General features: G+C 45.2%; 5 protein-coding genes across 5 annotated transcripts; 2 read left to right on the top strand and 3 right to left on the bottom strand.

The window, feature by feature from the left end:
* Positions 1 to 14,073: 14,073 nt before the first annotated feature.
* On the top strand, positions 14,074 to 15,134 carry CCR75_007267 (uncharacterized protein; the record flags this gene model as incomplete). The annotated part of the gene is made up of 6 exons (XM_067965328.1): positions 14,074 to 14,130; positions 14,200 to 14,375; positions 14,434 to 14,497; positions 14,563 to 14,632; positions 14,695 to 14,779; positions 14,835 to 15,134. The coding sequence occupies 6 exons, from the start codon at positions 14,074 to 14,076 to the stop codon at positions 14,881 to 14,883; spliced, it is 501 nt and encodes a 166-aa protein (XP_067821016.1). The 3' UTR covers positions 14,884 to 15,134.
* Positions 15,135 to 15,960: 826 nt separating this feature from the next.
* Positions 15,961 to 16,669, bottom strand: CCR75_007266 (uncharacterized protein; the record flags this gene model as incomplete). The annotated part of the gene is made up of 3 exons (XM_067965327.1): positions 16,392 to 16,669; positions 16,279 to 16,316; positions 15,961 to 16,065 (listed from the first exon to the last, which is right to left on the bottom strand). Exons 1-3 carry the CDS (start codon positions 16,444 to 16,446, stop codon positions 15,961 to 15,963), a joined length of 198 nt encoding a protein of 65 aa, XP_067821015.1. The 5' UTR covers positions 16,447 to 16,669.
* Positions 16,670 to 17,270: 601 nt separating this feature from the next.
* Positions 17,271 to 21,492, bottom strand: CCR75_007265 (uncharacterized protein; the record flags this gene model as incomplete). Its single annotated transcript, XM_067965326.1, has 10 exons — positions 17,271 to 18,063; positions 18,132 to 18,432; positions 18,502 to 19,002; positions 19,061 to 19,138; positions 19,199 to 19,360; positions 19,441 to 19,806; positions 19,882 to 20,100; positions 20,166 to 20,260; positions 20,324 to 20,482; positions 20,542 to 21,492. The coding sequence occupies 5 exons, from the start codon at positions 21,490 to 21,492 to the stop codon at positions 19,719 to 19,721; spliced, it is 1,512 nt and encodes a 503-aa protein (XP_067821337.1). The 3' UTR covers positions 17,271 to 18,063; positions 18,132 to 18,432; positions 18,502 to 19,002; positions 19,061 to 19,138; positions 19,199 to 19,360; positions 19,441 to 19,718.
* A 50-nt stretch (positions 21,493 to 21,542) lies between these two features.
* On the top strand, positions 21,543 to 22,962 carry CCR75_007264 (uncharacterized protein; the record flags this gene model as incomplete). The annotated part of the gene is made up of 4 exons (XM_067965325.1): positions 21,543 to 21,827; positions 21,864 to 21,987; positions 22,085 to 22,288; positions 22,363 to 22,962. 4 exons carry the CDS (start codon positions 21,543 to 21,545, stop codon positions 22,737 to 22,739), a joined length of 990 nt encoding a protein of 329 aa, XP_067821017.1. The 3' UTR covers positions 22,740 to 22,962.
* Positions 22,963 to 23,113: 151 nt separating this feature from the next.
* Positions 23,114 to 23,599, bottom strand: CCR75_007263 (uncharacterized protein; the record flags this gene model as incomplete). The annotated part of the gene is made up of 1 exon (XM_067965324.1): positions 23,114 to 23,599. The coding sequence occupies one exon, from the start codon at positions 23,597 to 23,599 to the stop codon at positions 23,114 to 23,116; it is 486 nt and encodes a 161-aa protein (XP_067821019.1).
* Positions 23,600 to 26,278: the final 2,679 nt, after the last annotated feature.

The following is a 26,278-nucleotide window of genomic DNA, read 5'->3' as shown; positions in this document are numbered from 1 at the left end:
CGCAATTATGCAGAGATGACAGTTTATTTTTCTCGTCTCTCGAAAAAAAGACGAGAAATGGTAATGGAACGAAGATTGTCAGCGTCGTTTGAATTACCAAGCAAAGCTTGATGCAATTGCCCATCGTGGCGATTGCAGATCAAGACAGACCATTCCATGGGGTCCGTGAGGCCAGTGATTTCGCAATCGGCTGCGCGTTAATGCAAAACGATACAGACGGCGCGGAGCGCGTCGTTTGTTAACAATCGCGTCAGCTCCAACCAGCTGAACACAATTACCTAGTGCATGACAAGGAACTCCTTGTCATGAAATATGCACTTACAATATTTAGGGCCTACCTCTCGGAGATAGACCGTTCATCGTATATGCGAACCAGGCGTCATTACGCACGACCGTAAACATCCACAACTCTCGCAAAGAATGGCGAGGTGGCTATCCTTCTTCGCGGGGTATAATTTCTCCGTAAAATTTAAACCAGGACGACTAAATGTCGTCGCTGATGCGTTATCACACCGACCCAATTTTGAGTCAGCAGTGCACTCCAACAGCGAAAATAATTCTACTGTTGCAACACTCACTACGAGTGTTCCGTCATCAACCTTGGTTGATGACATAAATAAAGCCTACACAGAAGATAAAGACCTTCAATGTTTAATGGATCATCGAATAAATCCATCCGATAAATCTTTTCAAGATTTACTGGCTTTCTATCGATCGTCATCCGATCGATACACAACACGTAACGGCTTATTGTATTACACAGCCGTTACCGGCGACACCCCACGTGTCGTCGTCCCAACTCACAATGGTTTGCGCTTGCACATCATGTATGAGTGAAACGATGCACCAACAAGTGGGCATCGTGGACGTGAGGAGACTTACCTCACAGTAAGTCGCGACTTTTACTGGCCCCGCCAGTATCAGTTCGTGCGCAAGTATATTTGTGCTTGCGAGGTATGTCAACGAATAAACCTTAGCCCTTCATCCCGAGCGCCTCTTCAACCTCTACCACTTCCGGCAGAGTGCTAGCAGTCCGTATCTATGGACTTTGTCTTCGAATTTTCCGGAGCTGATCACAAAATAATGGAATCCTTGTTTATGTAGACATTTTCAGCAAGATGGTACATCTTGATGCAGTACCAGAGTCGATCACGGCTCCGGGCTATGCCCGTGTCTTTATCGACACGGTATTCAAACTCCACTGCTTACCTCGTGAACTGGCCTCGGATAGAGATCCACGGTTAATAGCGGAGTTACGGCAATCCGTGTTCCGAGAAATGGGAACACGGCTGACTATGTCAACTTTTGATCATCCAAAGACAGATAGTCAGACGAATGTGTAAATCGCGTCCTCGAAGGGATACTTCTAGGTTTATTCCAATCGTATCCGACTGGGAGCGAGTTTTTACCGATGGTCGAATTCGCCATCAATAATTCGGTGCATGCGTCTACAACGCATACACCGTTCTTCGTGAATGGCTTACGCCATCCACGTATACCAACCCAATAAGAGGGATCCCCTAGTTAAAGGGCGGGTAGACTCGCCTCCCACAAAAAAAAACATTTCTGGCTCATGCTCATCGCGCATCGAAGTTAACAACGACGCAAGTGATGTCGATGTCGAAGCAATCGACATCGAAGATGAGAATGATCTCATGGCAGTACGCACAAAGCGCACTGAGAGAGGCAAACAAATGACTCGGCAGATGAATTTCTGCTACCTCGAGAATTATTTATCCGTTTTGTACAGGATTCCATTGCTAACGCAGTAAACCGTCAGAAACGGAATGCAGACAAACATGGAAAACCAAATGTTCATTCATTTAAAATTAATGATCGAGAGCTACTCTCTACGGTAAACCTACCTTACCGTGTAATCACTAATGTGGGTAGCAGTAACTACTACCCAAGTTCATTGGGCCTTTCCGTGTACTGCATCGTAGGGCAATGCGTACACAATAGAATTGATACGAAGGATGCGAACCCATCCTACGTTTACGTTGGTCAGCTCTGCTGCCCCCCCACCAGTACGCGTTTTTCCGCGGACGGATCTGGCCACTCCTTCCAAGATTCCCCACAAGATTTTTGTGATCATGAGCTAGACTCTCATGTTGAGTCTGGAGGTTCTCATGTTGATTTCGAGGTTCCTTGAAATCGCAATGAGCTGACGACAGCTCGTCACGGAGAGCGTGACACTTCCGTTCGTACTCCAACGCTGAGTACGCACATTTTGAAGTCTGCACCGTCTGCTCCAACGAGTGGCGCTTACCGCGCTCGTGATCACGACCCTCCTCCAATGCATGGAGGTAGTGGTCGAGTTTGTCGATCTTCGACTCTAGATCCGACACACGGTTCGGATCTAATTATTCCTCCCTCCACCTCCATTAAAGATATGGCGCAGAAAACCCAGCCTTACAAGAGAGTTACTTATATGAAGTATTAAAGCAACCCATTACAATTTTTGACTGCACAGAAGGATGGTAATTAAGCGTCAACACCGTGGCGCTGTCTTCAAAATTGTTCTTAAACCAATCTGCGAATGGTGTACAATTGTTGATGTTAGACACTTTGTGTACGCTCAAACGTCATGATGACGTTTGATTGTAATCGTTTTGCAACGGACACAGAAAATGAAACTAGAGCAACAGGTTATATGAAGAGAAAAACGGCTCATGTGAGACCTTTGTAGTGCTTCTATTAAGGAGTAGCTGATTGCATATGTAAGTTTTTACAGACTAATATACTTTCCAATTAACTTCCTGACTACAAGTTGTCTTCTCTGATATAATACCTCTACAGGTTATGAGCCCAAATACGGTGGGAGCGAACGATGTTCTCAACGAAGACAACTACTTCGTATGGGAGTTCAACGCGCGAATGAAGCTCGCCAAGAAGGGGCTGTTGGAGGACATCGACGCGACGAAGGCACCGTGTGAAGATGACGCTAGCGCGTCTTTATGGAAAGTCAACGATATGAAGGCCTTCGCAAACGTGTGTACGATGATTAACCCAAGTCTTCAGTCCATGGTTTGAAATGCAGAGACAACTGTAGAAGCGTGGGGAATTTCGAAGAGCATCTTTTTTCGCAGAAGCATTTATAATCGTTGCACATGCGTCGACAATTGCACGAGCTCAAGATGCAGAAGGGAGGAAGTGTAATGGATCACTTTCTCAAGTTTGATGAACGGTGTATCGCGCTCTATTGGCGGCTCGTGATTCTGCTTGGAAGCTTATCTGATGAATACGGTCAGATCGTCATGATTATCGAGGACCCGAGGGACATCGATATGTCCCAACCCAAGAAGATGCTTTGTCATGAATATGAAGGCATTCCCGAAAGGAGACGAGCAAAGTTGCGTTGAAGGCTACAAGAAACTTCAAGAGCAAGACTTACTGGTCGAAGGAAACAAGAAACAAGTTTACTGGGACGTGTTTTATATGCATCAGAAATGGACACAAGAAACAAGATTGCTGGTAAAATACAGACAAGAAGAAAAGCTCTGAGCAAGCGTTCACTGTGGGGAAACATAACAATGAAGGTTGGCTACTCGACAATGGTGCGAGTAGTCATATCTGCCCATACTAAGATGAGTTTGTGGGATTTAGACTGCTTAACAGGTCTTTTGGAATTTCGATTGCGAATGAAGAAAGAGTTTTGGCTGCTGGAGTTGGCACATTTCGTGTTATGTTGAAGAAAAAAAAACCAATACGTATTGAAGACGTGTTGTACGTTCGAGCTGGATCGTCGTCTCCTATCAGTTCCTGCATTGTCTGCAAAAAAGGTTACATGTCATTTTTCAGAACAAAATGTGTGAGATCAGGATTGGTCAAGAAGTGGTGACTCAAGTGACCCAAAAGGGTAAATTGTTTGTGTTGGAGTGTGATACATTGGAATGCGTGTGAAGAGGTTGGCGATGGAGCCAAACCTACGAGTCCAAGTGTATGGCACGCAAGACTAGGACACTTGCCATTTAAGGCACTGAAAAACATCAACAAGTGTGTTGGATGATAAAAGATGCAAGATTCACGTAATGTTGATGATGATCAAGATGAAATATGCGAAGGGTGTGCAACAGGCAAGTCGTCAGTCAACGTTTCCAAAGTCTAAGTACGGTGAAATTTAGACTACTTCACTGCTCCAAGTTATTCACAGCGACATGATAGGGCCAATGGAGACCAAGTCGCAAGGAGAAGCAAGATTCGTGGTGACATTTTTGGATGATTATTTACGCTATGTGGTCGCATACTATATTGCGCACAAGTCAAATGTGGTGGATAAGTTCATCGAGTACAAGTCGATGATGGAAATCCAGTTGAGTACCAAGATCAAGTGTATTCGCACCGACAATGGTGGCGAGTACATTAACAAGCGATTTGAAGAAGTATGTCGAAAGTCTGGAATATTGCACCAAGCTTTAGTCCCAAATTCGCCACAACAAAATGGAATGGCTGAAAGACTAAATCGAACACTTGACAGACGGAGCGAGATCGATGCTAAATTACATGCAAGTGGAGAAGAAATGGTGGGCTGAAGCGATGAATACTGCAGTATATGTGACTGGTCGAATTACGTGCGCCTCTCACCCAACCAAGACCCCATTTAAAGTGTGATTTGGAACCAAGCCAGGCTGTCGCACTTGCGAGTGTTTGGTGCAAAAGGTTACGCACACATTGCAAAATCAAAACGTCTAAAGCTGGACATGAAGGCATTTCGATGCATAAATTGCGTTACTCACACGATATGGAGTGATATCGTGGCCGCAATTTCGAGTCTGATCGACTGGAGATCACGCGATCAGTGACTTTACAAGAGTTGCCAAGGTCCAAGTATGTGCAAGTGATTGGAGATATACTGGTTATTACACGTGTGGATCATGACAATGATGTTGATGCAGATGTTATTCAATTACCAAGTATTACTACTTAACGTGACGTAGAGCCGATTGTTGTGGACCAGACTGGCAATGATCAAGTCATTTCACCTCCAAGTGAATTTGAGTCTATAACTCCACGCCAGGATTTTGACCATGTGTCTGATCCTGCTTTCGATATCGATGCTTTTACATGGAGCCAACTGATCTGGATGTGAATACGACTGGAAACATTGTGCCGAGGGGTGACTTAAATTATCACACTGATTTCTCTATGGTGCAAATATCTCAATTTGGTGGTCAAAATGCTCCGCTCCCGTTACCATCATCGAACTATGAAGATCAAGCTCTGGTTCCAATCAAGACGTCAACCATATATGGTACATCGCACAGCGAGGAGCCAGAGAGACTCGGGCCTCAAAAAGATATCGAATTGAGTATGAGCAAGCAAATGCAGCACTCGAGACTCAATCTACACCAAGATGCAATGGCAGCTCCTCAATTAAAAATGTGGAGTGATGCGATCAAGGTCGAACAAAAGGCACTATGTAACAAAAAGACATCGACTGCAGTGAAGAGTTCTCCAAACAAAAAGGTGATTGGAACCAAGTAGGTTTTTGCAATCAAGAGAAACGAATATGGTGATATTGAGCGGTACAAAGCTCGACTTGTGGCGTTGAGTTATCGTTAAACCTATGGAGTTGACTATCCTGAAACATATTCGACGGTTGCGAAATGAATTCTATTCGCGTCTTCTTGGCTGTGTGTTGTCATCATGGAATGACAATTCACCAGTATGATGTTGATACTGCGTTCATAAATGGCGTTTTGAGCGAAGATGTGTACAAATTTACGCCCTAGGGTGTCGACATGGACCAAGGTCAAGTTTTAAAGCTTAGCAGAAGTTTGCATTGATTAAAACAGGGTGCTGCAACATGGTTCAAGACAATTTCGAAGGTGTTTTTCATTATGGATTTTGTGCAATGTGTTTCGGACCCGTGCGTCTTTGTCCGTCACCACGAAAACCTTTCGTGGATTTACGTGACGCTGTATGTCGATGATATACTGATTGGGGGCACTTCTGCTGATTTAATTTACAAAGTTGCACATGATCTTGCAAGTCATTTCAAGTTTAAGACGCTAGGCAATGAGAGATTTATTCTCGGCATTGAGGTTGTAACGGGGCACTACGAATTGTACTGCTTCAGTACAAGTCCACTTCGCACTGCTTCAGTTGCGAGTCACTTAACGTACACTAGTACGTGCAGAGGAAGACTACTCTCTAAGACAACCACCTTAAAGAGGATTAAATGAAAAATGTATTAATATAATTAAGTTTCTCTTCTTTCTATTTGTTAATGCTAACTTTATTATAAATTAATACTAAACATGCAATGGAAATCTTATCTGTCTTCCTTTCTCTTTGTTTACGTTTTCAGCTGATTAGTCTGCGGGATAATTAGATATAACGGCTTATACCTATTTATGGATACGATTTCCGAGCATTATTATATAAAGTAATATTTTCCAAATATTATCTGCCTTTTAGATAATATATTAAATAACAACCTTAAGTGTTAATTTCATGTAACGACACACCCCGTTACATTACCCCTCCCTTAAACGACAATCACTCTGACTGTCATTGGATAGAGTGGTCACTATGTGACCAATTAATTAAATACGATGTTGATAGGCTAGAACCGTCATTTTAAATTCTATCGCATGAAAAATAAATCCATGCGGGGTGCTGGTAGTTCATGCAGCCGAGGTGACGCACTAATGTCTCTTGCGGCAGACGTTCCGTCTGCCGTAGTATCTTCCTCTTGCGCAACATTAGATGTTGCGGGTGCACGTGGTGGTTTACCACGTGAAATCAACCCTCCTTGGAGGTCGACTACGAATGCGAGTCGGACGAAATGGCCGACTCGGGGAGAATAGAACAGTCGGCTGATAGACGTCAGGCGGCGGATTGAGCCTTCGAAAGAGAGGGCTCATTCTGATTGATGAGTTAATAGTCTGTTGGCTCCGATGATGAGGATGATTCCTCATTGCCCGTTCCGTCTCCCGTACGGTCACCTGCACCTGTTTCTGTGCAAGGTGATGACGATGGCATAAGCCATCGTAATGAAAGTTGTTAGGGTACCACAACAACTCTGCTTCAGTGGGTGCCACTAAGGGGAGTGAAGACAGTAAAATGTCTCGTTGCGCCCCTGAAAAGAAGCCGTGGCTTTTGCCCGAACAGCCAATCAGTAGCTTGTCTAGAGAGACTACTCCTCACAATAAACATCCCTTATATAACGCGACAAAGCTACATGGCCTTGAATTCAGCGCGAAGAACTTTCGCGCTGAGAAGGATTTTTTTCTCGATGCTTTTTTTAAGTATCGATGGTTTAGTGGCAACAATAACCGAGATAAGGTCTCGCTTGTGCAAGCCTGGAGCGCGTTCATTTGCAATGTCAAAGGCATTGGACGCGAAGCCTGGCTTCAAAGTCTAAACGTGATTCGTGGTGAGTTTGAGAAACGAACCTCAACCGATGCAAAGTGTAAATTTCATCGGTTGTCACGTGAGGCTGGGCTTCCATGCCTCACGTGGGGTGATCCCTGTCCGTGTTGTGTTGACAACTCGAAGAGGGTAAAAGGGAATGTCTATTCCCTTTCTTCGCCCTGGGGAAGGGCTCGCATCTCTATTGATATGCGGAATGCGATTGACGTTTTGCAATCGATCTACAGGCGCCAGGGGCACGTGTTTTCCGATGGGCCTTCTGAACCATCGGATGGGTCTCGTCATACTGAAGGACGAGGGCCGAAAACGTCAGCAACCAGCTCGGAACGAGGCTCCTAGCTGCCATGTGAAGGTGGACAACTACGCCAGCGAACAAGATAACTCGTTCGCTGCCGCTTCACGTCACGGTGGGCTTGGATGCGTTACAAGGAAACGTTGACCACCACAGGGATCCACCAATGGCTGTGGTGGAGGAGTAAAATTTTAATCCAAACCGTGTATCGGATAAAGAGTCAATGGTCGACAAAATCGATCGCTTCCTCCATGATTTGGAGGAGGGACTTGACCACAAGCGTGGCAAGCGTCGCTCATTGGAGCAGACGGTGCAGGCTCACGATATCGAGCGGTTGAAAGACCGTTCGAAGAGTGCGTACTCCATGTTGGAGTACGAACGGAAATATCACGCTCTTCGTGATGAGCTGTCGTCAGCTCATCGCAGTTTCGAGGAAACTCGAAACCGGCATGAGAAACTCCAGATTCAACATGAGAATCTGGTTCGCGATCACAACAATCTTTTAGGGATTCTTGAAAAGGGTGGCCAGATCCGTTCTTGGAAGAAGCCGCGTACTGGTGGTACGGGCGGAGCCGACCAAGTAAGAGGTAGGATGTGTTCGCATCCTACGTGGCAATTCTATTGTGTACGCATTGCCTCTGCGATGCAGTACACGGAAAGGCCCAATGAACTTGGGTAGTCGTTTACTGCTACCCACATTCGTGGCTAAACGCTTTGGTAGGTTTACCGTAGAGAGTAGCTGTAGATCATTTATTTTAAATGAATGAACATTTGGTTTTCCATGTTTGTCTGCATTCCGTTTCTGATGGTTTACTGCGTTAGCAATGGAATTGTGAACGAAACGGATTATTTATTTTCGAGTTAGCAGAGATTCTTCTGCTGAGTCATTTGTTTGTCTTTTTCAGTGCTCTTTGTGCGTACTGCCATGAGATCATTCTCATCTTCGATGTCGATTTCTTTGACCTCGGCATCCTTGCGTCGTTGTTAACTTCGACGCGTGATGAGCATGAGCCAGACATGGTTTTGCTCGTGCGAGCCCCCTCTTTAAATTAGAGGATCCCTCTAATTGGGTGAAGCCATTCACGCAGAACGGTGTATGCGTTGTAGATGCATGCATCGAATTATTGATGGCGAATTCGACCATCGGTAAAGACTCGGTTCGATTCGGCTACGATTGGACGTAACTTCGGTGTATCTCTTTGCGGATGCGATTTACGTGTTCTTTTTGACCATTCGTTTCTGGGTGATTGGATGTTGACATAGTCAGCCGTGTTCGAGAGATCGGAACACGGATTGCTTGAACTTCGCCTTGAACCGTGGGTCTCTATCCGAGGCCAGTTGACGGGGTAATCCGTGGAGTTTGAATACCGTGTCGATAGAGACACGGGCACAGCCTGGAGCCGTGATCGAGTCTGGTATTGCAGCAAGATGTACATCTTGTTGAATTTGTCTACAAATACAAGGGTTCCGTTGTTTTTGATCGTCTTTGGGATATCCGAAGACGGAGTCTATAGATACGGACTGCCAACATTCTGCCGGAAGTGGGAGAGGTTGGAGAGGTTCATGGGATGAAGGGCTAGGCTTTACCCGTTGACATACCTCGGAAGCACGAATGTACTTGCGCCCGAACTGATACTGGCGGGGCCAGTAAAAGTCGTGACTTACTGTGAGGTAAGTCTTTTCACGTCCACGATGCCCCCTTGTTTGTGCATCGTTTCACTCATACATGATGTGCAAGCGCGAATCATTGTGAGTTGGGACGACGACACGTGGGGTGTCGCCGGTAATGGCTGTGTAATACAATAAGCCGTTGCGTGTTGTGTATCGATCGGATGACGATCGATATAAAGCCGGTAAATCTTATATGATTTATCGAATGGATTTATTCGATGATCCATTAAATATTGAAGGTCTTTATCTTCTGTGTAGGCTTTCTTTATGTCATCAACCAAGGTTGATGATGGAATACTCGTAGTGAGTGTTGCAACAGTGGAATTATTTTCGCTGTTGGAGTGCACTGCTGACTCGAAATCGGGTCGGTGTGATAACGCGTCAGCGACGACATTAAGTCGTCCTGGTTTTAATTCTGGAGAAATTATACTCTGCGAAGGAAGATAGCCACCTCGCCATTCTTTGCGAGAGTGTGGGTGTTTATGGTCGTGCGTAATGACGCCTGGTTCGTATATACGATGAGCGGTTTATTTCCGAGAGGTAGACCCTAATTTTTGTCAGTGCATATTTTTTGGCAAGGAGTTCTTTGTCATGCACTGGGTATTTGTGTTCAGCTGGTTGGAGCTGGCGCGATTGTTAACAGACGACGCGCTCCGCGCCGTCTGTATCGTTTTGCATTAACGCGCAGCCGATTGCGAAATCGCTGGCGTCACGGACCCCATGGAATGGTCTGTCTTGATCTGCAATCGCCACTATGGGCGATTGCATCAAGCTTTGCTTGGTACTTCAAACGACGCTGACAATCAGCGTTCCATTACCATTTCTCGTCTTTTTTCGAGAGACGAGAGAGATGAACTGTCATCTCTGCATAATTGCGAGAGTACTTGTGCAAGTACGCCGCTAAACCAAGGAATTTTCTAAGTCTCTTGACATCGACTGGAACTGGCTAGTCGTTGATTGCCTTGATCTTTTCGGGATCAGGGCGCACGCCGTGTTTACCGATGATGCACCCAAGAAGTTGTGTTTCGCTTGCAGCGAATATACACTTTTTGAGTTTTGCGTACAATTTATGCTTTCGCATAAGTGTAAGAACCTGACGAACGTGAGTTTTATGAACTTCCACGTCCGTCTTTCCGTTCATGGCCCGGCTATGGACGAATACATTGTCGAAATAACTCGGTGCGAATTCTCGCACCGGTCTCAACAGATTTGTTACGCATCTGTTGAATGTTGCAGGGGCGTTACTAAGCCCCTGAGGCATCACTATCCATTCCCAGAGCATCCCACTGGGAGTGCTCGCTGCTATGTACGGGATGTCCCATTCACACATAAGGATTTAATAGAACGCATCGATCACATCCATAGACGAAAAGATCGTACTCTTAGCTATACCATCTCTGATTACGTCTTTTCTAGGTATCGGCGTTTGAGCCGGTGCCGTTGCAGCATTCAGTTTGTTGAATGCGTGCAATATCCGCCACCCTCATGTGGCCTTTCGCACATAGAAGGTCAAGGAGCTATGTGGGGAGGTTGACTCTCTTATAAAGCCCGCTTTTACTCGATCGGTAAAGAATTTATCGATTGCAAGTACTTGTTTACGAGGCAGTGGCCACTGCTTCGTGACACAGTACTTCGAGCCCGGGATGAGCTCGATCTCATGTCGATTGCCTTTATCCTTAGGCAACTCGCATGGAACTGTTTAAGGGAATACATCCCTGTATTCTATAAGATCCTCGTATTGGGGATTTGCCTTGGGTGACTCCCAAGATTGAGTAGTGTATCTTTCAATCCGAGTCTTCACATCGAGGACACTTTCGTCAATCGATGAGCTGCTGAAACCCCCCGTTCGTTCTCTGCAAAAATTACTGCTGACCGATTGTCGGTACGTAATCGTCCTCTGTGACGAGTACGCAGATCTGTTCGATTTTACCACTATGCAGATCTCTCAAGAACCGCTTAGGTTCTATGGTTGGCAATTGAGTTATCTCCGAAAGTTAACTTCATAGGCGCATACAGATCAAGAGTATAAGCGCCTACCCTTGAACCGTTATAAACCAAGACATTTAATGTCTCGGTTTCTTCATGGAAACTATCTACAGGCTGCCGAGGGATTAATTCCTCCGAATGCTGGAGGCTAGCCACTTTAGCTTTAACTATTTGGGGAGCTTTCTCCTCAAGTACGTGAGGACTTATTATCTCAACGTCTTTCGACTGTAATTGCGCTATCACAGTCGGGTCCTCAACGGTCGACTCTCTACTCGACCTAGGATCATCGCGTTGACCTTTTCGGACAATCGGTATCTTCCTTGGATGTCGCCCGCTAGGCGTACATTCATGTCTCAATTCACTGAACTTATCCGAGTGGTGGACCTTCGGCGCTGTCTGTGCATTTGCACAGCCGCCGGTAGCTGACTGAAGTCGTGCTAACGACCGTACCACAAGTGAGGCCATCGCACTCACTCGTTGTACACCGACTCGCTTGTGGACGCTCCAAGACGTTCATTAGATGGTCATCTGATGAACAAGTGGCAGGCATATCTTTACGGATCGTTGCTGCCAGCTGATTCTTGGCTGATATTTGCTGAGCCAAGAAAAACCTAGGATGACATCAAATTTGTCATCCAAATTCAGTGCGATGAAATCATCATCGTACAGCAAATCTTTTAACGTGTAGTGATATTTTACTACGCGTTATATTACTGTTATCGATAAGCCTGTCGCTAGACGCACCGTCATCTTCGTTGAAGGGATGTCGCGCTCAACATATTTGAGCGTACGGCCCTCTAGAAACTGGCGACGGATAAAATTATTCGACGCTCCACAGTCAACTAGGGCTCCAAGTGACAAATCATTTGTCACTATTAATTTCAAGATGAGGAGGGATACCTCATCACCAGGTGCAGAGACACCTAATGATTGTGTGTCTGGAGCAACTCTAGTCAAGAGATTTGCAAATTCTCTTGGGGTTGCTGGATCAGTAGGGCGTTGCGCCCCTACTGATCCGGACGGTTTCTGGCGGCCCGCCTCGCTGTTGCAATTTTGCAACAACGTCGACCCCGCGAACAATGCCCTTTTTTGCATTCGGTCCATAATTACGTTCAGTAGCTCTCGGTACTGGGCGTGGGGCACTACACTCATGAGCGTAGTGTCCTAACTTTTGACAGCGATAGCATTTCTGCAATTGCGTATTGTTCGAAAGCGAGGTTTCTCACTTTCAACAGAAGTAGTCCATGGGTTCTGGACCTCCCAGCTCGTGTCCTCTTGAAGGACAATATGGTGACGAATTAGCTTGAGCCTGTCTCAAGCTTAAGTCCTTCTGTTCCGCAACAGATATTGCTTGTTCAAGCGTATCCAGTTTCAAGCGGGACAGGTGGGTCATTACGGGACCATCCGCAAGACCTTGCATGAACACCGTGGTCAATGTGTGTTCATGAACTGGGTTGTTTGTGATACAATTCGCTAAGAGTCGTATGTGCTGGGCATTAGCGTGAACATCACGCTTGCCTTGCTTGAGTTTCAGAAGCTCTGAACGAGCTCTGAAGTCAGCCCTAGGCGGTTCAAACGTCTGTTTGAGCCGGGCTTTAAAAGCCTCTAGCAACCCAAAGACATATGGGTCGCGCAAATTAAGGCCCAATGCCCAAGTTTTGGCACGACCGGCCAAACTTGACAGAGCGAATGCGACTTGCATTTGCTCGTCGGCGATGTGACGAGGCCTTATGGCATCGTCCAACTCAACAAGCCATCTCAAGAGGGAGTCTTCTTCGACTCCCATATACTTAAAGATTTCAATCTTTAAGATTTCCGAACGACGCGTGTGCGGCATCCCAGGTACGGGAGTCTGTAACCTCAACAGTTCTGCCTGTTGAGCCTTGCTGATTAAGCGAGGCTATCTTCTTCTTTGCCTCGTCATGTATATGTTGTATGAACTTGGCCATGGCTGAATGGAAGGCATTTCTGTCCAAACCGGACAGCATGGCCAAGATGGCATCATTCCCTACGGTCGAACTCATTTGTTCTACCGCACTCTTTTCTATGTCACTTAGAAAGGAGTAGCTATCACGTGGAACGTGATGCGTGTTTCCATTATCATCTTACATGTCCATGTTAGATGAAGGAAATGTGGTCCTCGGACGGACTACAAAGTGCTATCAGGTGTAACGAGGCATTGCCGATTTGTACTGCTTCAGAACAAGTCCACTTCGCACTGCCTCAGTGCGAGTGGTGCCTCACGTCATTTCACGTACACTAGTACGTTCAGAGGAAGTCTTCTCTTTTAAACACTTGTTTTTAAGAGGGTTAATTAAAAACTCTACTAAAATAATTAGTATCTTCTTGTCTATCTACTTAATACTAACTTAATGTTAAACTAATACAAAACTTGTACTAAAAGTCTTATCTGTCTTTCTCTTTGCGCGCGTCCAGCGCTGACTGGATAGCGGAAGAAGTAGATATAATGGTCTATATCTACCAATGGATTAGCTTTCAGAATATTACCTTGTAAAGTAATATTCTCCAAATAATCTCTACCTTTTAAATAATATGTTAATTAACAACCTTTAAGTGTTAATTTCATGAAACGATTCACCCTGTTACACGACACGCTTTAAAAGGTGAGATTTTACCCAATCCTGTGCAAATAATGCTTTGTGAAATCCGTGCAAAATTAATCGTGCACGCATTATTTGCACAGGATTAAGTAAAATCTCACTTATATAGCTAATACACAGAAATACATGGCATCATCAGCCCCGTCAAAACCTTCGACGCACGTCGTCTTTGAGACAACTGTGGTGAGACTTTTTGCCATGTATATGCTTTCTTTCCTTGTTACTAGAACCGAATTGTTACCTATTGGCTAGGGCAACTTTACCATGGAGCTCTACACTGTACACGCACCCAGGACGTGTTGGAACATTTCAGAGCTGGCACGTCGTGGATACTACAACAATACGATCTTTCACCGCATAATCAAAGATTTTATGATCCAAGGTGGAGATCCTACAGGCACGGGAAGAGGAGGAGAATCTGTTTACGGGTGTGTTTCAATTCAATCTATACATGGCTTCCCTTTTTAATGAAATAATTAATGGCAGAGCCAAGTTTGAAGATGAGATTACAAAGGAGCTCAAGCACACGGGAGCTGGCGTGTTGTCAATGGTAATAAATGGCACGATAAAACGACGATGTGTGACCTAAAATTAATGGCTTCTGTGCAAATGTAGGCCAATTCGGGGCCCAACACAAATGGCAGTCAGTTTTTCATTACGTTAGCGCCGACGCCGTGGCTTGATGGTATGAAGGATACTTTGTGACAAATACTGCTTCTATAAACGCAGCTAATTTTTGCTGATTAGGCAAGCATACGATTTTTGGTCGGATCTCATCTGGCATGGAGGTCATTAAACGAATGGGAATGGTACCGACCGGGGCCAATGACAGGTAAACAGCCTGTATAAGATGGTTACCTTGAGCTTGAAAAGGTTGTGTGTTGTAGGCCTCGCGAGGAGATTCACATCAAACGTGCGTACCCAGGTTCGCAGTAGAAAAAAAAAATTAAATGGCATAAACTATATATGGTCCATGATCAGCCAGCACAGACAGACCTATTTAGATTGCTTGAGATTATTAAAAAGAGAACTATTGGGCGCATAATGTCCTAGCCATCGAAATATTTTCATCAGTCTCGCTGGATGTGAAAAAAATAGATGGATTCTGGACACGACTCAATGCATGCAATTGAGGCTAGTTATTAATATAATTATTAGTCGATTCTATTTTGTCGACGATGCATTTATTGTAATCTTACACATTAGTAGCGAGTATCCGTGTCAGCGCTGCACAAGCACCGACAATACAATTTCTTGCCTAACCAAATAGATGGGTACTAGAGGTGCTGTTTGCGTAGCAAGCTCGTACGTGTCGAGTAGAAACTCAACTTTAAGAAATTAAGAATAGTCGCTAATATTTCAAAACGTCCCAAGCAAAGGACAGTTCTAAGACAACGACAATTTGACTCAAGCTCGAGCAATAGGTACTTCAGTAAATGCAAGCTTTACGAGATTTGACAGTATAGGGCAGCATGGACGCCGTTGCAGCCTACTACGCGACGTTAAATAAACATCAAGATGACCGTCTACTTTTAAGAAGTTTAGCACTGTCACTGAAAGATTCTTAATTAGGGTGTCAAATAGCTGGTCAATTTTGTTTTCAAAATTATCGTACCGGATGCCTCGACAACATTTTTAAATTCGAAGTCTTGCAATTAAATTGACATTTGTCATCTTGAATATTTATAGATCGCATGTTGGGAACAACTCGGTAAAAATTTCGAACGAGTCGCGCTCATCTAATGCTAGATGATTGATATTGAATATATATGTTATATAAACTAGAGGTTTTCAGAGGAATGTCGCTGCCACAGTCGGTACTTGGCTGGAAGCTAATCTTTAAACTAATAATTCGATCAGCGTGGCCTCGTACTGAAGACCAATATTGCTGTCTCCTACCCATAACATCACGATGAGACAGCGTCAAAGCTCATTCATTTCGTACTACAAACTGACCAACAGTTGCTCTTCGACAGCATACGTGGCTCTATCATCCGAGAGCCATGACAACAACTACAACAGGCACTTGCCATCACACTTGCTGAGCAAAGGCATGCCCAGGTTGGAGCTAGGATATCCTCGGCTGCAAAACATCTTCGCGGCGCCGGTGAGCTTTGGCTAGCTGAAATATAATACTTTAAATATGCCAAGCAGGGCTTTTCACTGCTTTAATTATTGACGAGAGCAACTTAAGAGCATAAACAGCGAGCTCATGAGATATAAATTGTCCTTAAAACGTCAAAAGATGATGCAAGAGCTCGAAACAGCTTTCTTCCTCTTGCAAAAGCAGTTTTTTTATAGCGGACATGCCCCGGATGAAGATGTGATTACCTCAAATGAGACTTCAATTAAAAGCTTTGGGGCTCTCCCTTTTTCTAATTCGTAAAATTGGTCTTCATTGTCGACATTTATGCAATCATTGCGCTAAGGGTGTTTGTGCGCACCTGAAGACGCCGATTGTTTTCCGCGCTGTATGCCACGGTACATCTCAAGATCCATTAGCAGAACGAAACAGCTCGGGCGCGTCCATTTTGAACTTGGCAGATATAAGCACGCGAGTCTCAGCAAGCTATAAAATGCTGGATCAGATCAAGTATTAGACGTTCATGTCATACATAACCTGTTTAACGAACTGTTTTATGTGGAAAAGTGAAGTCTGGTTGGTGCTATTGCTAACACGATCTTGTCAAATTGGTTGGTGCTGACTAATGAGGTATTATAGCAGAGGAGACAACTAGTATCACAAAAAAGGAAAAGTCGAGACTTCTTAAGATTTTGTTTTGTTGATTGGCTAACTATAATATAATATGAGCGCATGTATGCGATGCGTGAACTATCCACCAGCTGTATACTGGGAACGAAGACTTCAGATCCTCTTTGGTTCAGATTCAGTGACGTAGCAGCTCTCATTTGGCGCAATCAGAGTAATATTCGATGTTGTGACAAATTAAATTGGAGCGTCTGTCTCTGGCAAAAGTTGAGTTGATGTTCGTGTCGTGAATTGCGGCGCCACTGGCTCTTATAGCTGCAGCTAATGTTGATCATGGAAACTTAGAGGACACTTACACTCTTTACGATGGAAACTTAGAGGACACTTTCACTGTTTACGATGAAAACTTAGTGGACGCTTTGATGTCAAGATAACGTTTAATCGTCATCATCTTAAAACAGCTACAGTTTGTGAAACTTCAGCAGGAAACGACTCAAGTGAGACCTCCTTGTTGATTTTTCAAGCTAGCTTGCTGAATGCATGTAATAGTCGTCTAAGGGCATATATACTTTCTAATGAATGTTACAAAAAGCTATAAACATAGCACGAATAGTTTAATTTGCTTTGCGAATATTTTTTCGTAAATCAGCAACCACGTCATAAACCTATTTTAAATAGTAAAGGCAACATTGCAAAATGAAATGCTACCAAAAAGGAGGCAAACCGCATAATTATTAAGTGCAAAACATATCCGAATCGTCGCTTTCGCCCAAGGACGTTCGTTTTCTGTCGACTCCAACTGCAAGCGAGGATTTAAAGCCGCCCATAGGCAGCGGGTACGCGACGTGTGTGTCTTTCTCACGCTCAATCATCACAACGTCACCTGTAATGCTAATCATATTGTACACCTGGTTGCGATACAGTTGGCTCGACTCAATTGGCACGAGTCGGAATGTTAGCATGGCATTGCCACCCAAAGATCGCACATGCGCACGAACAATTGCAATGGCTTCACTTAGAAACAAGTGGTAAAACGCTCCTAACCCGCCACTCTCGCGCACCGTCCAACTTTCTTTAATAAAGTGCAATGTCACTCGACCGAGGTACCGTGTCACGTGTGCGTTGGCAATGTAGCCAAGTGGCGTCATTTCAATCCATTCGCGCCCATACGGAGCTGAAAGCGCAGAAGCTGCACGATGATTGTTCAAGCGGTAATGCGAAAAGGGAAGTTTCAATGGATTCACGTTGCCAGAAAGCAAAAGGTCGTGCACGGAGCTGCTAGTCGGTGCATCTTGTGTCTCGTTTAAATCCAACGAATTGCTCCTTTTTTCAGTAATCGTTGTCTCTAGCGCAGCCTTTTCCTGGATGTTTTCCAAGACAGCCATTCCGCTTAGAACGATTTCAAGCTACCGACAAACAGTCAAAGACTCTTGTTAATAATGACACGATAGGAAAGCGCACTGAATCAACAAACCATTGTGTCCGAGGCCACCGCAATTCGAGTCTTCAAGCCACAGACTGCACACGGAGCGTAGGCGCAGATTTTGAACAACAGACTATCCAGAAATATAAAGTACGATGCAAGCGCGAGAAGTATGAAAGACCCTTTACCTTGCAAAGAGCTCTTTAAAAACAATCGAAAGCAACTCGTTCAAACGCGTGTCGCGCATTTGGTCTTCCTCCCACTCGACTCGCTTCATACATAGAATCAAATGCACATTCTCGCCCGATACAAAGTCTCCTGGCAACCGGTCCGTATTGCACAAGTAAATGCCCTAATTTACATGCAAACGCCGATAGGTCAGCCAGAAGAAGACATTGGCATATTTCATTGAAAGCCCTACTTGAGGCACTTCTTGTTCGAGCAACACCGACATCAGATCTTCGTCCGTCTCATCGTCAATTTCCAAGACAAACGTCTTTTTGGAATCGCTCACGCCATCAACAAATGCTTCTTCTTCCGACTCGGAGCTGGATTCCGAAGACGAACTTCGTGTCTTTGAATCCAACTCAAGCGACAATTGGGATGGTGAAGCAAAAGGTGTCTCCAGCGATTCAGTCGAAAGGGAACAGTTTTCAGTTCGAGAAGCTACGGTCGCTCCAGTCTCCGTGGTCGCGGCTCCACGAATGGTGATGTCCTCGTCAAAAGATGCTTGACGTAGCGGTCTCCGTCGGGCTCGTTTTGTTGCAGATCGAGACTGGACGAAGCGCTTTGGCTCCTTTTTAATGTCATCACTTTGGTCAGACGAGAGCGAACCATTTGTACTAGGCTGCTGACGTCCACTTCGACCTCCAAGCGAGTATTCGTGCTCAGGTTGAACGATACAGACACGATCCCGATGGAGCTAGCGCAAACGTGTATGTTAGACACTTGTGCACGTGGATGCAAAGGAGAATACGAACTCGGTCTTTGTTGAGCGTACTCAAGTCTTCGATTTGAGTTTGCAATTGAACAAGCCGTCGATCTTCGTCATCTTTGACCTTGAACAAACGACTTAGTGCGTCTACTTATCCATCTCTCAAGGTACAAAAGATTCGTACGTCAATGTTGCGCTCAATTCGAAGTGTTGGAGGAGGTGGAAGCGCCGGTAAATACAAGCCAGTGCCCGTGATTACACCGATAAGTAAGGACCCACCAACTTGAATCTGCGAGTCAAATGCAAAGACGGCATTTACTCCGAGGACTTTCATCTTGACAATCAACTACGACACAAAATCCCATCACCAATCGAATCAGTTGCGTTTTTTTCGATTGTCAAAAAAGTTCTTGATCGTCGATGTACCTGGCGATACAGCTCGTATTCGAGAAATGGCAATGCATCGGACACGATCGTGGCGTTGACATCACCTGCTCCTTTTCGACGCTGACGGCACACGCGAGCTTGAATAAAAGTTCCTTTACCCATCATGGCAAGTCCTGCGGGAGGCTCAATGGACGCAATGATCATTTCGGGGACCCATTTCGTTCCACACACTCCACAACGAACCATGCGCATACTAGGCACTGTTGTTAGCAACAAGTCGTTTTCGCGAAACGGATGGGACCGATACAACAACATCATTAAACGTACTTGGAAAATGGCGCAAGTGCTCGTGAATACGGAATATGACACAAAAGACACGGCGAGTTTGAAACGTGACTACTCCTTCTGAAGACAGAGCACAATACGATCATATCAATGAAAAGAATCTTGCCACACAGACGCTTAGAAGCGATAAGTCACCTTGTTTTCGCACTTGGTGGGAGAAGTGGATGCACAATGTCTGAGAACGACGGACTGCGGCGTTTAAACGAAGCCGAGAATTCAAGATGCGTTAAAATGAGCTTTGGTGAAGTAATTGCGCGTATCTCTGGTCCGTCGTGATCGATACCATGAAAAGAAGGGATCTCTCGCTTCGTCGGCCGCTCTTTCAATGGATTTTTCATTACTGCAGCCGTACCACTACTCACAGAAATACGAGACTTTAGTTCGTGCCATGCCTTCGTTCAAAACACAGGTCGACGTACGAAGCAGAAATCACACAAACATCATCGTATATCGTACACGATTCCGAGTAGCCAATTACAAACGGACACTGAAGGGATTGCGCATGAGCGCGAATCTAGAACATTGTTAACGTAAGCAACCAGAGTCGTATAGATCATTAGATTTGCTAAGGATGCACCTCCTCTCGAAGCTCGAGCCACCAGGAATCTCGAGTTTCTTGATCTGCTAATTTTGTAGCCAATTTACCAAGGTACTTGACCGACCTGGCGCTCACAATTCCAGCCAATTGGATCCTTGTGGCCGGATTAAATACTTTCAGCGTAATCAATTGCACCTCCTACAATGAAGCATTCTTTGTGACAACGTATTGGTATAAAACAACGTCCACTTTCCTACATCATGGGCATAGATACTGAATGCCTCTGGCGCTCGAAATGACTTGAGTACTCGTCGTGGAAACATACGAGGGGACACTAAAGCGTCGGATCCTTCTCCACTCTGTTTATCTTTTGAACCAATCAAACCAACCTCACAGTCGTACCCATCTGCACTCCGTGACCGGGTTTGGCTACACTTTTCCCTTTCAACTACGTCATTCTTTTCTACAGGTATGACCAAACATGCTGTTCCACAGGCTCGAGCAACGAGGCCACTATCACCTTCTACATCAAAAAATTGCTTGTACGCGAGAACAGCGTTTCCTCCAAGCTCAAGTGCTTTCTTTCCAACCAAAGTAGCAACTTGCGACGACAATTGATACAGCAACAATTGTCGATGTTCATTACTGCGTCGGGACGTTCGAAAACTATCACTCCAGGAATACTCGGGATCTGCATGCACGACGAGCTCTTCGACAAAACCCAACATACTTTCAATCCGATACAAACTTGGATCTAACGTCGAGAGGCCAAAGAATTGGACCCCGGCCGATGACTCGCGAAATGGATTCACATCGCCAAAGTACTGAAGTCGAATCACTAAACTCAATTCACATCGAACACCCAATAAAGTATCATACACGGGGAACCACCCCTGGATCACGTGGCCATCCCGCATGAGTAAACAATTGAGATCGACGTAGACAATTCCGACAGTAGCATCTGTTGTATACACGTCGTGGTCCATGAGCTTAAACTCAATGGGCTGACTCTGAAGCACGGAATCGTCGGCCACGTCAAAGCGAAATTCTTCATCCCATCTTGGGTTTAACGTCTTCTTGGATACTTTCGATTTGGCTTCAAAACTTGCAAACGTAATCCCTACATACGCGTCGGCCAATTTACTGGTGCGGTCGACCACGGGCATGTCGCGCGCTTCCACGAGGCGAATCTTGATCGTACAAGGCATTTTTATTTAAATGCCATGACGACGATTGGATAAAAAGCACCAATTCGACAATGCGACTTGAGCTCCTGGTATTGCTATTGGTGCTGTGGCTACTTGCTCGAGCTATTGCGCGTCGTAAACGTCGCGCATTCTCATTCGATAACACCGTTGTGGTAATTACCGGAGCTGCTAGCGGTATTGGTCGAGCATTGGCCCATAAAGTGTTTCAGGAAGCGCTCGACGTGACGCTCGTGTTGCTAGATATTGACACGAAAGCTCTCGTGTCACTTCAGGCTACGCTACTGGAATCTCAAGATGCTACAGGGGCTAAACGAGTGCGAATTTACGAGTGCAATGTAGGCGAGCAACGGTAAGAAGCGTTAAAGCAGTAGAAGAAGAACGAAATAGGATCGAACGGGGTCGCTGATGGGGTTAATAGGACTGTTGACGTCACTGTAGCTCGTATACTTGACGATGTGGCACCAAAGCACATTGGAGTGCTGATTAATAATGCAGGTACTAAGGATCGTATAAATGTCTGCAAGAAAGAGCGTTTTCTGACCGAGCTATTGGTGATATTCACGAGGTATTGTCATGGGAAAATCACTTTTAGACTTGAAACCCGAGCAGATTCGCAAGACATTTGCGGTGAATACATTCGCCCACTTTTGGATGGTCCAAGCAACTTTGCCATCGTTACAGAAAGCTTCGAAAGCGCTAATCGTGACAATGTCATCGGTCATGGGAATGACCAGTAGCGCTGGATTAACCGACTATTGCGCTAGCAAAGCCGCTGTGAATGCGTTTCACGAAGCATGTACGATCCCTTAAGGTGTTCGACATGTGCGACTTGTATAGACTTTTGATCGCTCTGGTGTTGCCTCGTAACAGTGCGCTTGGAACTGTGGCGTGACAATGTCAATTCAATTCAGACGCTGCTCGTTTGTCCCGCGGGGGTCAACACGAACATGTTTGCGGGAATTTTGCAAGCCGACGACTGGGCTGTTCAAATTGCTCGCTATTGCATTCCCCAGCTTGAAGAAACGGACGTGGCTACTTTGATCTACCGCTCCATGTGTCGTGGGGACGAGTTGCTCGTGTCGTGCTTTTCCGGTTGGAGAGGTGTTGCGTTCTCATGGGCTCCTCTTCTCGCACGAATGCTACCAGTTTCGCTATACGACATTGTCATTCGCTTCGGTGGAGGATTACACGGCATGGATACGTTTGTCGGCAAAGGCGAGACAAGAGAGGACACAATCATCGAGTAAGGTAGTGGCTTCAGAGCAATTGTAAAATGAATTTACTAACAAGGGTGGTTGGACGACGCTCCATAGCCGATAAAACGCTGGGAGTTGATTGACAATACTATACGAATGCGTTTCGGTCGCATCGAATCTTTCTAGTCATTTTATTCCGCGTGTCTATCACGATCACTGCCTATTTTGTGTACCATTCTTGTATTGTTGCAAGTTGTGCCCTTCTCATTAATCCTCTACGAGTTTGAGCTCAATTTGTTGAAGGGGTGTGACGAAGAGCTTGGACCTTTTAGTCTTTCTACGAATACGCAGAACATTAGATGGTAGGCAAGAGAGCACAAGCAAGCAAAAGAAACAATGTATTGTAATGAGAAGTTACGCTACGTTTACAAGGGAAGACCTCCCCTGAACCATTTCATTGCGTTTTTAAGTCTCTTGAAATTCATCTTGATCTCAAACCATTTATAAAGCGCCAAGGCTTTACCACCTTTATTGGGTCTCAAGCCTAAGAAATTGAGAATACGGACTAGCCATTCTTGAATCCACTGGGAGAACAATGCAGCTTTTCTCATTATCCAATTCTTTCGTGGTTTTGCCGATGTTGACGTTTTTGTTTTTTTAGTATCTTTTAGCGGATTCAGCTTTTCTTTCCTGAAGTGATGTTTGGAAGACGTTTTTTTTTCTTCGGGAGTCTCTTTGAGGAACCGTTTGACGCTCGGGCTTGGAGACTGGACAGCGGAGGGATAGAGCAAGATAGACAAATCGGAAGACATTCCGTCGGCAACGACCACCTTATTCACGCTAATGATACATACGGCCGCGGAAAAGAGTCCGACGAGCGCAGTTACGCTCACCACCGCAACTCTTTTCATGAGTTTAAACTTGCCTTGTATGGATCCTGGTTAGCAGACAAAATGAAAATGTGTGCAATCTGAAGCGCGTTCCTACTCCTGAGCAGATCAGCATTATGAACGTTTTACGGACAACATACGACTGAATCTGACAAAGCAGATGGTCAGATACGGTGGTGTTCTTAATTAGCTCTTTTCTTTGGTAAAGTGGTACTCAATTCTAATCCGAATCTCATTGATCCTTGGGAAAGAAATTCTGATCCGATTTGAATGAAAAAGAAATTCTCGCCCTGCCCGACGGAGAGAATAAGCTCGATCTTGAAGGCCAATACCACTAGAGCCTGACTCGCGAATATCTCTTCGCGAACTGTTTGCTGTCTTTGTGAGGGCCTCGCTCTTTTCAAGATGTTATAAATTTTTGAAAAATCGCATCAAAACTCGAGCGTAAAATGACAGGCAATTAATCAGGAGCATTATGTCGCATAGATTATTCTGGATATTTTTCGGCTTTCATTGGATATTGTTTAAACATGAAAAAGTCTCGAGGCAGCGACAAAAGCGATTGAGGTATCCTTCCCATCGTTTGAGATGTGTTTGCATGGTTTTGTGGTCTGTTGAGAAGTGTATGTTATCAGAAATATACCGAAAAATAGATTGTATTCAGCTTGACTGGCTCATCATCTTGTTGCGCAGAGAAAGACAAGAAATATTTTGTGTCTCGGGTATAAAGTATCTACTTTCGCTGTCATAAATTCGCGACCGACGGCCGCGTGCGTCTGATTGGGCGAAAAATTAGGGATTTGACATTGCTTACTAATTCACATAAAATACGTTAATGCTTACAGTTCTAGCCATAAACATTTCAAGACAGTAGGAGCCGTTAAGATTGCTTACAATAAGTATATTCTACCGTGGAGCTTTGTGTAATGGGGTGTACGTACCATAGATAATTTTTCCTACAAGAGAAACCATAAATATACTTTTTAAAGGAAAACAAATATAAAGAAATATTGAACAAGGGAATTGATAAATTCACTCCCTTTTCGGTTTTATTCACTCCCCGAGACGACATCCAGAATAATCCGTTCAATTTTAAATTGTAGTGACACTGAAGTGGAAAGCATTTGATGCACGTCCTACCAGCTTATGGGCATCGTGTTGTTCCATGCCAATAACAGATAGCAACGCGTGCCATGTGGCTTCCAATATGTCCTGCTGTAACAGGTCACCTTTTGCTAGTACTGATCAGTACTAGTTAACCTCACACTGGTTAAAGTGAAGGTGAGGTGCCTAAAACGCCACGTACACAAGACGTACGGGCTAAAGTGCCCTAATGTGACACAGTCCCCGTTAAGTACACTTGGTGTACTTAAGGGATGGTCAATTCAGTATTCGCGGCGTGGACATTTGTGACCAACCCTTGTGTATTGGCACATGGTCCTAAGGCCCATGTTCACAGCGTATGCACTAGGTGTACATAAGGAGATGGTCAATTACTAAATTAAAGTAATTAGACCCAGCACTCGGATGTGGCGCACATTTGTGACCAACCCTTGTGTATGTGATGCACATGGGTGCATTCATATTAGGAGGGATGACGCCCAGCGTCATCGGTTACGCGAGGTATCTAGAAAGATACGCTCGCAATACATATTAAGAGTTATCTATAGAGATGACATTTTAATTGGTAAAAATAAGTATTTATTTTTAATACGATTAAATTTAATTCAGTCTGAAAACTACTTCCTACTTAATAAGTGCGCACGAGGAGCCGGATTACCGCTCCGTGACGACTTTTAATCACAGTACTTAGTGTGTTGGGTGAGGTCGCTAACGCGCCCACCACAACTACCTCACTGCACGCAAGAGAAGCAGGTTAAACCGCTTCATCGCTATGCTAGGGTGTGTGTCTAAGTAGAGCGTGACCGCATTACGACGTGCCTGTCTTCACTTGGTAGCACTTGAATTCCTTCCCACGCCCCGCATCTCTGCGTGTGTACGTGAGGATGAGCCTCAATATTGATTAGGCTCATTCCCCCACTTCCCGAACATCATCGGGAGGTGGCAGGGTTTATGGCGCAGGGACTTGGTGAACAAGCCCTGACCAGGCTCCTAGGTAGTCCTCCTGAGCAACATATTGCTCAGTTGGAGCAGTTTGCGGCATTCGTGCGCGGACAGCGGAGGGCCGCGTCCGAGGCACAAAGCCATGCTGCGGCGGAGTTCGTCACTCAGACTCAGGATGAGCTGAGGCATGAGCAGGCTCGGAGCGAGGCTCTCAACAGGACTGTTGAGATGCTCTCTGCCCGGCCGCATCAGCCGAGGCCCCATCGGATGGACCCGCCCAAGTTCGATGGAACTGCGGCGCACACGATTGTCCACTGGCTTTTAGCCTTGGAGCAATGTGGTGTCCCTGGGATAGCAGCGAGCCATCATATGGCCGCGCTTGGTGCATTTGAAACCGACAACGTCTGCATTGCCCAACTCCATGGGAGTGGCATCTGACCTCTCGGCCGACGGCTTATACCAAGCTGTTGCCGAGGCACTGTTGTAGGATTGCTCATCAACCAAGGCAATTTGGATTGCCTCTTCCATCGTCGACGGCACCTTTCTGAAAAGGGCCTGTCGCGATGGGCCATGCCGTAGTCCGTTCATAAACGTGGGCACCTTAATGTGCTCCGGAATCGGACCTACGGTTATGGA

Source organism: Bremia lactucae, linkage group LG5, assembly GCF_004359215.1.
Source record: "Bremia lactucae strain SF5 linkage group LG5, whole genome shotgun sequence".
Classification (NCBI taxonomy): Eukaryota; Oomycota; class Peronosporomycetes; order Peronosporales; family Peronosporaceae; genus Bremia; species Bremia lactucae.
This window is presented reverse-complemented; position numbering and strand designations above follow the sequence as displayed.